The sequence below is a fragment of the Antechinus flavipes genome, chromosome 6 (genome assembly GCF_016432865.1).
Source record: "Antechinus flavipes isolate AdamAnt ecotype Samford, QLD, Australia chromosome 6, AdamAnt_v2, whole genome shotgun sequence".
Lineage (NCBI taxonomy): Eukaryota > Metazoa > Chordata > Mammalia > Dasyuromorphia > Dasyuridae > Antechinus > Antechinus flavipes.
The window spans coordinates 207,843,024-207,857,085 of record NC_067403.1 but is presented as its reverse complement, the minus strand read 5'-3'; the positions used below and the strand labels follow the sequence as shown (position 1 = coordinate 207,857,085).

Here is a 14,062-nt window from a genome sequence, read left to right as displayed (position 1 = left end):
ATTTCTTTTGCTTCTATGGAAACTTACCACCATGGATTAAAGTTTTTCTCTTTTGCTAGTTATTTTTGCTATGCAGGCCCTAAATTTTGCTCCATAATTCTTTTTTGAATCATTGAGAACAGTTTCTTTCTATGGTTCTAACCCTTGAGGGAATCTACACGGTCCTCTGCCTCAATCAGTTTCCTTTGTTTTACATTAATTCAGATATGTTTGGACTTGTTTAGGTGTTCTGGTGACCATGATTCCATCTGTTATTGATAGCTTCCCTGTTGTTTATATGCTTGGGCTCAGGACATTTAGCTGTTTTCTTTCTCTTAAGGTCTTTGGTAATTTCTTTTTTTCTTCTATATTCCACTATCATTCACTTCCTGCTACCTTCCCTTTTGAGGGTAGAAGATCTCCTGAAGACTGGGTCTCAAAGCTGTCACAGTCTCTTTCCATATTGAGGAATCACTCTTCACTGGCCTTAGTGCCAATTTAGTGACAACCTAGACAGACACACAGTTGGATTTAGCTGGATATCTGTACCCTTTCCATACGGCCGGATAACAACCCCCACCCCAGTCCTGAAGGCCAGGAGACAAGGCATTTTCAGTGCCTCAAGATCCTGCCAGGATTAATTGGAGAAGGTGGGGGGAAGCAGAATTGCATTTTCTACTTGTTGCCACAGAATTGGGGATGATGGTGAGGGCTGGGAATCGTGGCAATGATGACTGCAGCAGTAAAAGCCTTGCTGAGGGGATTACAAGGCACAGACTGTGCCATGGTCATTTGTGGGCCTGGGTAGAAGGGATGCTGAATTAGCAACTTAAGAACTGCTCTTATAGTGCTAATTTATTAGCATGTCATGTGACATCAGCCTCCCAGAAGGGCTAAAGAAATAGGGAAGAGCGAGAAGCGTCACTTGGGAGTGCTGAGGCAGGACAAGGTCTAGGCTGGCTCCTCCACCCTGGCCCCATATCTGTTGTTGCTCATTGTGGGGACTACCCCAGGATTCCATCACTGCCGTGGGCGAATGGCATCAAAATCGCCCCATGGGTCCTGGGGCTGTGTGGTGTTTGGACCTTGTAGATACGCCAGCTTCCGCTCCAGGTTGCTGAGCTCCTAGTCTAGGAATCAGTCACTCACCCTAAAAATGGAGATAATGAGTTAAGGAGTACCTAAAACAAAGGATTTTTATACTGCTTAACCTGAACAGCAAAGAGCTAATCTGCCTTTTGGGAACACTCTAAGCAAAATACAGACTCAAGCAGGCAAGATTACTATGTCAAGACACTTAACCTCTCAGTGTCTTAGGCAACTCTCTGAATTGTGCAGGAGTTAACTAATCTGCTAGAAGATCCTATACCAGCGAAGTCCTAAGTCCAGCAACAATAAAAAAGTTGGTCATGTCTACTTCAGAGCTGATAATTTTTAAATTATCAGTATCATTGATTGCATGTAGACAATTATAAGATTATACAAAAATAAGGCAAGTAATTCTGAGTGGAAGGAAGCTTAGCAGGATGATGGGTCCTTCAGGGGCCAGTTCAGCTTCTGCCTCTTCTATGAAGCTTTCTTTTAACCCCACTTCCCCAGGTCATATTGACATTTCACACCAAGAGTTTATAGATCACTTAGCGTGCTGTCCTCTTAACATATTCTGCTTTTCGGAGGAGTTATTTGTTTCTGTGTCATACTGTTTATATTAGACTTTAAGGTTTATACAAAGGTTGAATCTCATTTCTCTGGGATGTCCCCAATGCCAAGCCTTTATTTTATGTAAGACTTTAAAAATCTTTGTTGCTTTGAACTGAAAATAATGACAGTTGCTTCTGCTTTTTATTTCCCTCTCAGAATATAATAGTGGACTATCTCCTATACGCATTTCATACACTTCCTCCAAGAGTTGCCCGATGACGGATCCAAACTATGGGTGTGTAGCTCTGAACATTCCTGCTTTGGAACTGATGGCTCTTTATGTGGCAGCAGCTATGCACGACTATGATCACCCAGGGCGGACAAATGCATTTTTGGTGGCCACTAGTGATCCTCAGGTAGGAACATTATTTATTACAAAACTTGGAGAGGAATAGTTAAGAAACTGTTAAAAATTGATATAATTATATAACAATTAAATATCCATTTCCTCCCATTGGATCCTTCATTGATTTTAAAGGGGTGATGTGTTGCTCACATCAATCTGTCTTAAGAAAATGGTCAAAAGTCTTCCCCTTTGGTTATCCAGATGGCTATAGATAGATGGTTTATGAAAGATTGACATTGCTGTGGAAAAACGTTGGAGCCTTTCTTTATGATTTTGTCTTTAACTTGGAAACTGAGTCTTATTTTCTGTAGTCTTCCTCTTACAGTCATCAGGTCTTTGGTTCTTTTTATCTCTTGAACTCTTTTTTATAAGCTAGGTTCAGGCATGTAGACTAAGTTTATGAGCTGGTTCTGAATCAGTAAATTAACCTTAAAGTGGAAATAAAGGGTCATGGAATGGGAATGCTGAGTTAGCAACTAAAGATCTGCTCCTGTGGTGCAATTTATCAGCATGTCATCAGATGAAAGTTCATACCCACTTGGGAAAGTCTTCATCACTTTCAAAATATCATAATTTAGTCTGGATTTTCAGAAAGCAGGAAATGGATGGAAGGATTCATCCCTCTCCTAGAAACGCTGTTTCTAGCCTGAGTGTGACTGTGACAAAGGTGGATGAACAACTTGACAATGACATTGGTAGATGAGATCTCTTTTCCTTTTGCTTGTTGAAGCCTTGGGCCGAGATGCCGACTCTTTGGGCCTTTGAACATGCCTTGGAATTTCTCCCCTGGTGCTGAAGAGGGTGATGGGATGTGTGACATCTTTAGCCCTGCAGTTTGTCAGGGACTACTCTAACTGCCAAGAGGCTGCAGGGACACATTTTGGCCTGAAGTTCCTTATCAGGCCATGGGTATCTCCCCTCCCCCCCTCTTTTCCTCTCTGCCATTGAATCTCTGTCCCAGAACTCTGGCCGGTTTTCCTGCCTTCCCCTGTAAATGGTAATGTTCAGTTGTGTCTGACTCTTTGTAACCCGACCCTATCTGGGTTTTCTTGGTAAAGATATTGGAGAAGTTTGCCATTGCCTTCTCTAGCTCATTTTACAGATGCGAAAACTGAGGCAAACAGAGTCACGCAGCTAGTAAGTGTTGGAGGCTGAATTTGAACTCAAGAAGATGAGTCCTCCTGACTCCAGGCCTGGTTCAATGGACAATTGCACTTTTTTTTGGTCTGCTTTATTCTTTTCTCTGCAATTCTTTACAAATCCTAAGAATGTAAAAGAAGCAGCTTCAGGAGAGCAATTGAGGAGAGGGACTTTGCAGGGGAAGAAATAGCATGAGATTTGACTAGGAAAGCTATGTAAATTAAACATTGTTCTGATAAATTCCTCTCTTTTGTATCTCAGATGTCCATAATAACTCCCATTTATAAAGCACATTTAAATTTACTAAGAACTTTCCTTGGAATAATTCTGCAAATAGTATAAGTATAGTTGGCCCCAAGATCAATTTTGTTTCCTTTATATTATGCAAACATACATAGTTATATATACATCCCCTCCAGATTAAGAAGAAAACCCCAAATGGAGTCAGGTCACAAAGACCCAGTTACTAGAGTAGTTTGGTGCGTGGACTACTGGATCAGTAGAAGCAGAATTATGGCAATGATTGTCAGTACTGGATTTTCATCACTGAATAAGATTGGGTGCCTGGTCAGCAGTCCATGATGATAAGTGTATGTGTGTGCTTGCGAATTAAATCTCCAAATAAAAGATCTGTCATTTATACTTGGTTTTGGTACATAATTTTGGATAACCCTATCCAGTGTTTTAGGAATACAGAATACTTCAAATAAACAAAAAGACCTGACTTGAGAAAAATATAATAATAGTCCAACTTTTTAATATTTTATTTTTCTGTTCAAATCTTGTTTTCCAGAACTTTGGGTTAAATGGGCTTAATATCACAAAAGTTTTAGTAATCTTGTTCGAGATTGCTATAATATCTATAAATTCAGAGAATAATACTGTGTACAAGTTTCTGAAGGAGTGGCAAATCAACAATGATCTAAACTGGACAGTGCTTCTATATCAGAGAAAAGAACAATTAGGATGCAAAATTTCTTATAAAATACTTATTAGGTCTGGAAAATAAGAGGATTCAGTGACTATTACATAGATATCCTGCAGATACTTTTTCATTTATACATATATACTTGGTTTAAAGTTCCTATATGCTTATGTTAAAGGAGGTGGTTGAGCATCATATATAAGGAAAGGATGTAGAGAGCCTATATCATCTTCTATTACCTACAGGGTAGAATTTTTTTCCTCCAAAAATCATTCTTGCAGTAGGTCCTTTTATCTAAAAAGGCCTCATATTGTTCAAGTCTTTTGTCCTAGCTTTACTACTTAGCTGCCTTTTTGAACTTGGGCAAAAGTCTTTCCTTCCCAGGGCCTTAGCTTCTTCAACCATAAAATGAGAATTTTGGATGAGAGTATCTATCTAGTCTTCTAATTCCCACAATTTTTGTTTTATACTCTATTTCCCCATCCATTTGGGAACAATTTGCTTCTTGGACATTCCTTTGTTGTTGGACATTCCTTACTGGGATAGTCCCTTAGCCATAGTAATGTCTTTTTATCATTAATGTTTTATTCAAGAGAGAGTCAGGAGATGCTAAATAACACAAAAAGTTGATTTTTTTTCTTGACAGAAAACAATTGATTACAATGTATGACTCAATGTGAAACCTCAACAGTTTATATAATGATCATCTTATGGCACAGATCAAAATCAAGAGAAAAATAAAAATGAAGAAATATGGCCAGCAGTATGCCTCACTCACTCATGGATAAAAATAATATTGATATAGAATATTGCCATTTTCAAAAAAGTTTAAAATACAAATGAATCACCATAACAAGAATATAAAAAAAAGCCTAGAAACCATCTCTTAGCTAGGAAATACTAATTTACTAAGTAGAGAAATGTGACAGTTAACATAACTGGTTTAGGATATAAATTCATTTATAAAATCTTATGCTAGAAGTCTCTTAATTGCTTTTTTTTTAAACAAAAAATATTTGTTACAAGGAAGGTTTCTGGATAGGGAAAGGGGAAAGGGGGCATCTTCAGAAACAAATTGCATGTAAAAACAACATAATTACATTTAAGAAGAAAATCAGAAGATGGTGGAAGGTTATGAACTCCTTAAAAAAGAGCAGGTAGTATAGCAAAAACCAGAAAAGTTGATGAGAGAGACTTTGTTAAGCTAACTTTCAAGCTTAAATTTAAGCTCTCATGAAACTGGATGAAACTGGAAAGATAACCAGCAAAGGATAAAAAGACCTATTAAAATGACCATAATCAACTATTCTTTACATTAATAATGGAGCCACCACACTTGGGTTCTAACTTTACAATCCACAGGGGTTACATGAGGAAGTAGGAAAAACACTAAAAATTGTGAACAGTGGGAAGGACATCGGCATTTATTCATTTGTCACCAGAGGGGGCCTGTGCAGTAGATGACTCAGTTTTGTATTGAGCCTTGAAGGAGGAAGATATCAGCCAGATCCTTAAAGAAAAAAATCACTTATATCATTACTCCCTTCCTCTTTCTCCCATGATTGAGAAAATACCAGTAATACTGAACTCTGTGCTTATGTTTTTATTTCTGCAAAGTCCTCATGAAAGTAGTCTCTGCACATATCTAAACATTAATTCTTGATGTAAGTAGAAGGCTTTTTGCAGGTGGTATTCTATACTGGCCACATGTAAATCTAATTAATCAAAAGATAAGGTTAGAGTGACACAGAATTCTTTTCTAGCTATAAAATTATTTGATTCTAAATAATGATAGCATTTTGTCATTTACCTTTCTTGATTTCAAAATCTTTTAAATGTCTTACTAAGATGTAATGTTTTCTGATACTGCTGACATATTTCCTTGTTCCTTTTTAGGCTGTGTTGTACAATGACCGCTCTGTCTTAGAAAATCATCATGCTGCTGCTGCTTGGAACCTATTTCTTTCTCGCCCTGATTTCAACTTCCTCAGTAACCTTAATCAACCAGAGTTCAAGCATTTTCGTTATTTAGTGATTGAAGCTATTCTAGCCACAGATCTCAAAAAGCACTTTGATTTTCTTGCTGATTTTAATACTAAGGTTTGTCTTATGGATTGTTACCTAAACTTAAGGGTAGAAATATTGGGTTGTTTTTATTTCTTTTGAGTAAGTTGGATTGGGAAGGAGGTTTTCTATCTTCATCCTAGTTGGTTGTTTATCTGTCTGTCTACCTCTTGTTTTTACAGCATATTCATTTCTTAATATACCCTCCTTCTATTCAGTGAATTGTCCTTATAGCAAAGATTTGAAAATAATACATTCAGCAAGATCACCCTAATACATTGTATCTGAAAGTTTATAGTTGATAGGCAATCTCTTGCCTCTGCAATGGATTTTCTTAACTTGGTTTCTAGCTCAACTTGGTCTTTCTAGTTCTTAGTGTTCATCTGACTTTTGCAGTTTTGGGGGTTGTTTTTCTGTGATTTTCTGAAATCTTCAATATTGTTGCTAATGGCATAATAGCAGTCTCTTACATTCAGATATTCTCATTTATTCAGTCACTTCCCAATCAATGAACATTTGCCTTTTTCTAATTCTTTGCTATCATTGAAGCTAGTGCTTTGAATCTTGTACTGGATAGCGGGCTTTTTTTTCTGTCTCTGATCTTATTAGGTGATCCTTCCTAGAAGTGGGTCAAAGGGTATGGAAAGTTGAATTGCTCCTTTACCATAAATACCAGTTGCATTTCACAATGGTTAGATCACTTTATTTGCTGCTGGAAATGAGGAATATTTTATGGGAAGGTTTTATAAGAATCAATGATAAAATTTATTGTTGGTCATGCCTTGTCAAATCCCAACAACTATCTACATTTTTTTTTGTTGTCATTCATATATTGCTAAACAAAACTGGAGAAAATTATTAGATTGTGCTGACTTAGTTCTCTACAAATTTGATTTAAAATCTCAGCTGTGCATTCTCTTATTCCATCAATTAGTTGTGACCATAACATGCAAGGTACAGTTATTGGGTTTTCTTGGCAAAGATACTGGAGAGATTCACCATTTCCCTTTCCAGTGGATTGAAGCAAACTGAGGTTAAATAACTTGCATAGGGTCTAAAGGAAGCCAGTAAGCATCTGATGTCTTCCTAATTCCAGGCCCAGTACTCCAGTCTCATTCTGCTTTTCCCTAGTCAACTTACTTGGCCCTCTCCCTTGTGACTTATTCTCTCCCCCTATCAGGAGGAAACCATTCTAAGATAATTCCCAGACTCTCTAGGAAGGAACTCTTTAATATTCCCCACCCTCGGGGTATCTTCCAACAACCTTCTGAGTTAGAATCGGGCAATACCAGTCGTGGCAAAAGGCATGCTGACAGTGATCATTAAATTCAGATCTCCCAGTGTCTGCCAGCTGGTTAGTGGCAGTTTCTAATATATTCTATGTCCCTGGAGAGATCACAGCTCTTCCTGAAGACCCGAATTACTGAGGACCCCCAGAAGAATGCTAGGAGAAGATCCTCATCAGGGTCCAGGCCCTGGGCTAGTCAGAAGGGAGGGGTTTGTTCAGGTTTCCGGGACTGGCAGAGGGTCACAGGTGGGCCTGGAACATAGGACCTGGAACGTTGACTCCTGGGCTGACTTTGTCCACCATGTAACACTAGCCATTATTGTCATTATTTTTGGTAGTTATAAATATAATTGAGAGGAAGCATGGCCTTGTGGATAGAGAGCTGGCCTCTGAGTCAGCCTGAGTTCAAATCCTGCTTCTGATATATATCAGCTGGGTGGTTTTAGGCAAGTCAACTTCAGGACTTTTAGCTGCCAAGAAAGTGCTGATTCCTAGAGGGAGTTTCTTTATTTGAGAATTCTCCTAGAGAAATCACAGGTTCAGACCCTATTCCATATCAGATAGTTCTTTATAGCTAAAAATGGTGTTTGAACCCTTTAAATCGACAGAACTACTTGGGGAAGTTTGCTGTCTTGAGGGACAAAAATCTGTAACATGATCTTAGAGAGCAGGAAGTGTCCTTCGAGCCAGAGAGCTCTTGCCATAAGTGGTTGGTGAGGACTTGGGAAAACGACTCTCTCATTTGGACGAGAATCACAGTCGGGCTCAGTGGGGAACAATGATGGGCGAAGCTTAAGAATTCTTCTTTCTCCTCAACTAGGCCAATGATGTGAACAGTCCTGGCATACAGTGGAATAGTGAAGATGATCGGCTCCTTGTGTGTCAGGTGTGCATCAAATTGGCCGACATAAATGGTCCAGCAAAAGCTGAAGATCTGCATGTGAAGTGGACAGAAGGGATTGTCAGTGAGTTCTATGACCAGGTGAGCCCAGGACCCAGAGGGGAGGCCGGCAGCTCAGGAGAGAGGCCTGGGCCGGGAGGGGAAAGGCAGCCTTCCATCTCCCCTTCCTCCACCCCAGCCCCTTTGGCTTTTGCCAGCAGAAGTGACAAGAAGAATCAGTTCTCATCACCGAAGGCTAGTTGGAGTCTGATCTGTCTGGAGGTGAGATGAGTCTAGCTTACAGAATGGTCCAAGACAAGTATATTCTGTGGCAAAGTCCTCAGAGGTAGGAGGACATACAAGAGAAGGAGAGACTGGATCCCTTTTCAGAGAGATCCCACTCTTACAGCTCATCCAAGGGAGCTGAGGATCAGGGCAGATGTAAAAGCTTGAATAACCTAAGGGTGCAACAGCTGGCAAAGCCCCTAGGATCCCAGGCAGCACCAGGAGATCAGGGACTCTTCCTGGGCTGGGGTCTTACAGCTTCCTAGAATAGTTGGTCTCACCCATCTCATCCAAACAGTGTCTTGGGGTGACTAAGGCCAGGAGGAGGAAGAAGGCAAAGGCCAAGGTGGTCCGAGTTCTGTTCTGAAAAGTAAGTTCTGGGCAAGATTTTTCTAGCTCATTAGAGATCATTGAGTTCCTCTCTTCCCTCCCTCCACCTTTTCCAGATGGAATAACTGAGTTTAAGTCACTTTACATAAAAGAGCCCAACAAATTCAGGCCCTCTGACCCGAAGCCCCCATTGCCCACTTCCCACTGCAGCTTCTTGCCTTGGAGAAGGAAGAGCTGGGAGGCCTTGAGAGAGGAGGGGCAGGCCACGGCTTTGCCAGATTCGTGGTTTTCTTTTGATATTGTCCTACGAGCACAGAATCACCAATTTTGGTGCGGTGGTGAAGTCCTCCCCTTGTTTACAGATTAGCTAATCACGTGGCTTAGTCCGCGCCACACGCAAATCTAGGCTCTTTGACTTTGAGTGAGGAATCCTTCTTTCCTCATTCAAATACATGTAACAGGAGGTGATCTCCCTGGTCTCCTTGACTGCCAGGACTTTACTGTTCCTATTCTAGTAAGGAGTCATTGCTCTGGGAATACATTAGACGTGACCACGTTGTCCTCCCCTTCCTCCTCCTCCAGCTCTGCCCTCTGTATGCCCTCTCAGGAGTCCTTTTAGGTTCGTGCCCATCCTCCACTTGGTGTTGACTCCAACAGGGTCTTTCAGTATTGTGGTACAAGATGTTTATCTTGTGTTTCATAAACTTACCAATGTATTTTCATAACATGCCATAATTTTATTCTTGAATGGTACCCTTAAAAGTCACTCAAAACATGGTTCATTTAAGTAGGAATCTTTTTTATTTCCTATGCGTCTCATACTATCCTACATCTAGTTAGCGTCTGCTTGAAGAACTCCAGGGACAGAGAGTTCACTCCTTTGTGAAACAGACTATAGAATAACTTCCATAATTAGAAAGTACTTCACACATTGATGAAAGCTGCCTTTTTATAATTTCTTTCCATTCATCCTAATTCCCTCTCCAGAGAGCAACAGAACACAATCCTGTCAGCCCCAAATTCTCCAAGCATGGGGCAAATCAAATTCATTGAGGTGCTCCTTCAAGAGTTTACAATTTTTTATTTGTTGAAAGTATTTGTCTTTCAATAAAAACATAAATACTAAAGTCTTAATGTTGTGAGAAACAAATTTCTTTTACTCCTTCTTAAAGTGGGAAGAAAATGACCCCCCAAATGGGTAATATCCCAAATTTCCTGTCAGAGGAGTCAAGTCCTGACTGCCTTATACTGCTCCCATCACCAGGGCCTTCCTGTGGGCTGGGCAAGGAATGCCTGTTCTCATTAGCTGCCAGCCTCTGAGAGCAAGTGGGCTTGAGAAAAGGGGGAGATCATTTCTTCCCCTCATTATTCACATTCTTGGCCTTTTAGTGGTTTGGGGGAGTGGGTGCTCAAAGAAGAAGCAGTCTCTCTTTTCAGTGCCATTTCACTGTTGAATGAACCCAAAATCTATTAGTAGAAACTGCTAAAAACTGAGGAACCAACTAAAAGGAAAATACACAGAAGTCTGGTGTGCATGTGATACTTTCTAAAGACCTGGATGTGATTACGTACTTAGAATCACAGCTGTAGAAAACTTCTCAAGATGTTGGCCAACATGATCTTTTTTTTCCCCCAGTGGAGCTAGGAATTTTATTTATTTTTTTATTAAAGCTTTTTATTTTCAAAACATATGCATGGATAATTTTTCTCCATTGACTCATGGAAAACCTTGTGTTCCAATTTTCCCCACCTTCCCCTCACCCCTCCCCTAGATGGCAAGTAATCCAATATATATTAAACATGGTAAAAAAAAAAGTTAAATCCAACATATGTAACCCTATTTGTACAATTATCTCAGCATGATTTTTAAATAAAGAAAAATATTAGGTTGGCCTTAGAAATAGAGAAGGAAACAGCCAACAAACGGTATACATTTAGAGCTCATAGCTCAGCTTCATCACTAGTATTCTGTCATAGAGATCACAGCCCTGATGAGAAATACTCCATCTCCACATGAGTCCTTTGCAAGGCAGTGGTCACGTAGTTGAAAACGTTCTGGTGCCATTCTGGAGATGGGATGTAGGGTCAGAGAGGGGAACACTGGAAGTGTATAAAGTGCCCCTTGTGCTTGTTTTTTAAATTGTTCAGGGAGATGAAGAGGCCAGTCTTGGGCTGCCCATCAGTCCCTTCATGGATCGCCACTGCCCACAGCTTGCCAAGTTGCAGGAATCTTTTATCTCTCACATAGTGGGGCCCCTGTGTAATTCCTACAATGCAGCGGGCCTGCTGCCTGGCCTGTGGATCGAGGAGGAGTGTGAAGATGCTGCGAGGGAGGAGTTTTGTGAGCAGTCCCAGTCAGAAGAAGATGGAGGTCCTGCCCCTGCTCCTGAGGCTTCTCTGCCTGGGGCCAGGCCAAGTAAGGCGCCCTCCCATGTCCCCCTCCATTGTCGTCCTCCCAAGTCCTCCTCCTCCCATGTCCCTCTCCATTGTCCTCCTCCCAAGTCCTCCTCCTCCCATGTCCCCTTCCATTATCCTCCTCCTAACTCCTCCTCCCATCTCCCCCTCCATTGTCCTCCTCCCACGTTCTCCTCCCATATCAGCCCCTCCCACGTTGCCCTCCTCTTATCTTCCCAGGTATGTGTAGAATCCTCCCCCCCCCCTTCCCCTCCCAGCTCTCAGAAAGCTCTTTCTAGGTGGCTCTCGGCTTCATCTGTGTCATAGGTGAGTCCTTGCCATGGCAGTGCTCAGATGTTAAAGCTGTATTTTGATTTTCACAGAACTACAACGAAAAAGGAAGGTCAAGTACCGCAAGTTTTGCCAGCTAACTCAGCATCTGAATGAGAATCATCAGCTGTGGAAGAGGCTGGTGGAGAGAGGAAGCGAGGGCCCCACTGCAGACTTCACGCCGGGTGGGGAGGGCCCCAGCCCACTTCCGAGTGAAGAACTCTGAGGCGGGAAAGGCTGCTGCCATCTTGCCCTTGGTCCCTGGCATCCCCTCCGCTAGCCAGAGGGAGGCAGTGTGGGAGGAGTGGGGGAGGAGCACTCCATCCCCCGCCCTCTGGCCCCGGCTTGTCCCCTGGACTGAGGAAGGACCAGCCCATCTTCTGGGAGGGGAGGCCTTGGTGCCGCCCCAGCCATGTCCTCAGGGACCAGGCAGTGGGGTCTGGGCTTTGGTAAATCCCATGATTGTAAAGTCTCTGGAAGTCCCCCGTTGGGGCAGATCTTTGGGCCTTTACGTGCAGAGCCTGCAAGCTGAGAAAGCTCTTCGTTTGCCAAGGAGGCAGAACTCTGGTTTGCGTGAGACTGGGATTCACTCTGCTCTGTTCTTGCATCTCCGTGGCTCTTCCTGTCTAATGACGAAGATGGTGTTTGCTGCACAGCCAAGGGATGGTCTCCATGGTGTGTCTTAGCCTCCCACCTTTGGTCTCCCATTTGGGGACTGGGACATCCACAGGATATTCTAATTTTTAAAAACGATTCGGATGGATTAAGACATCAATTTCTGATGCCTTTGACTCTTGTGCACCATTGTTGCAGTTTTGCTGAAATGATTCAGGTTTGCTGTGAGCATCAGATTTTGCCTCTTTTAAATTTATATACTGATGCTCCATGGTAGAATTTTTTAATCTTTAAAGAGGTTTGTTTCGACACAGTACTGCTACATTTTTTCACTCTTACTCAGGATGAATCTTTTTAAGCATATTCTACTAAACCCAATGAACGCAGTCCCATCCCACTGTGGGGCCTGAGCTATGTTCCACTCGCAGATACACATTTTGAGACAGATCAAAGCCAAAAAAGGGAAAAACTCGGCCTCATTCTTTTTGTTGAATTGAAATCCCCTCTGATCCTTACATATAATGCAAACCACTCCTACAAAAAGTTCATGAACAGCCAAATGAAAAAGTCTGTGTGCCTTCTTGCAGTAAACACAGAATCGGACCAGCCATCTTCAGTCAGAATTCCCCCGGTCAGTGCTCTTAGAAGTATATGTGGGTGACACTGAGGCACCCAGCTTTGGATCTGTTTTCTTCTGCCCCAGATGCATTCTGGGAAGCTTTTGAAAAGGTTAAACTTAAGATGACTACTGTGTATTTATTCCTATTGCCCAGTTGTTGGTTTTGTTTCAGAACTATATCACCATGTAGAATTGCCCTGATTCTGGATTTCTCTTGCTACCTAAAATTATTTTTACCCACCATCTTCCTAAAACTTCTCGGATGATCATGGTGAAGATGGTTGCAGAACACATGCATGGGCAGCTTTTCTATAGCACGTGTGAGCTAGGAAGGTTGGAAATGTAATTTTGTGTGGGGAAATTCACACTGAGCTATGTATGAGTCTGTGGGGAAGGCAGCACCCAAACCAGCTCCTACCGATGCCTGTCAAATAATGAATGATGGAGCTCAGCCTGGACTAAAGGCATCTGGCCGTGGCCTCTTGGCAGGGTAAAGATGTGTTTGGTTTGCGAGCCTGATGTGACTGGAGAGGTAATCCAGATTGTACAGCTGTCACCCCCAAAGGAGCCATGGCCATCCATCTGGAATATGGTGTCAGCAGTTTGCAAAAGATGCTTTTGTTGGGTGTTAACACACAAGTTCCTGCTCCCAACAGTGACCACCACCTGCCACACACTCACCAAGGGAACTTGTACCATGTAGACCCGGTTTCATCTACAGTTAATGGTTTGGCCTTTTTCCTGTTTTTTTTTTTTCCCCCACCAGAAACCAGCCTCAGAAGAGCACCATTGCTGTGGGTTCTGTGCAGCACACCTGTCAGTGACAAAGCAGGCACTAAAGGGAGAGCCCTTTTTGGTTAAGAATTTGAAGGGGAGGCAGGGGGGAATTTAATGTAAAGTTTTCATTTAGCTTCTCAATAGAAGCGTGTTATTCTTTTTTATTCTTTTAGAATATTCAGTTACTGGAATTTATTTTAAAATAATGGAATAATTTGACAATTGGCTGTTGATTTTTCAACATTAGAGCTTTTCAACTTTTTGTTCCTTGATTATGGCTTATAAACAAGTGACTTTAGCCCAAAGAAACTCTGCAAAGTATTTTTGTCCAATTTGTTACTTGCATAATCATAAGGAACAGATATGATATATTAAATATTTTAAAGATA

The 14,062-nt window shown here is 41.6% G+C and overlaps 1 protein-coding gene across 4 annotated transcripts in view; it reads left to right on the top strand.

Annotated features, from left to right (window-relative positions):
- The window catches only part of PDE3B (phosphodiesterase 3B), a 140,294-nt gene extending 126,232 nt beyond the window's left edge, over positions 1–14,062 (top strand). The window contains exons 12-16 of one of the 4 annotated variants that reach the window (XM_051967703.1): positions 1,837–2,036; positions 5,988–6,191; positions 8,264–8,425; positions 11,087–11,354; positions 11,716–14,062. In XM_051967703.1, coding sequence (XP_051823663.1) covers positions 1,837–2,036; positions 5,988–6,191; positions 8,264–8,425; positions 11,087–11,354; positions 11,716–11,888 — 1,007 coding nt within the window. In that variant the 3' untranslated portion in view covers positions 11,889–14,062. Of the gene's footprint in view, positions 1–1,836; positions 2,037–5,987; positions 6,192–8,263; positions 8,426–11,086; positions 11,675–11,715 lie in introns of those variants that run through there. The other 3 variants (XM_051967705.1, XM_051967702.1, XM_051967704.1) reach the window with 3 other exon arrangements.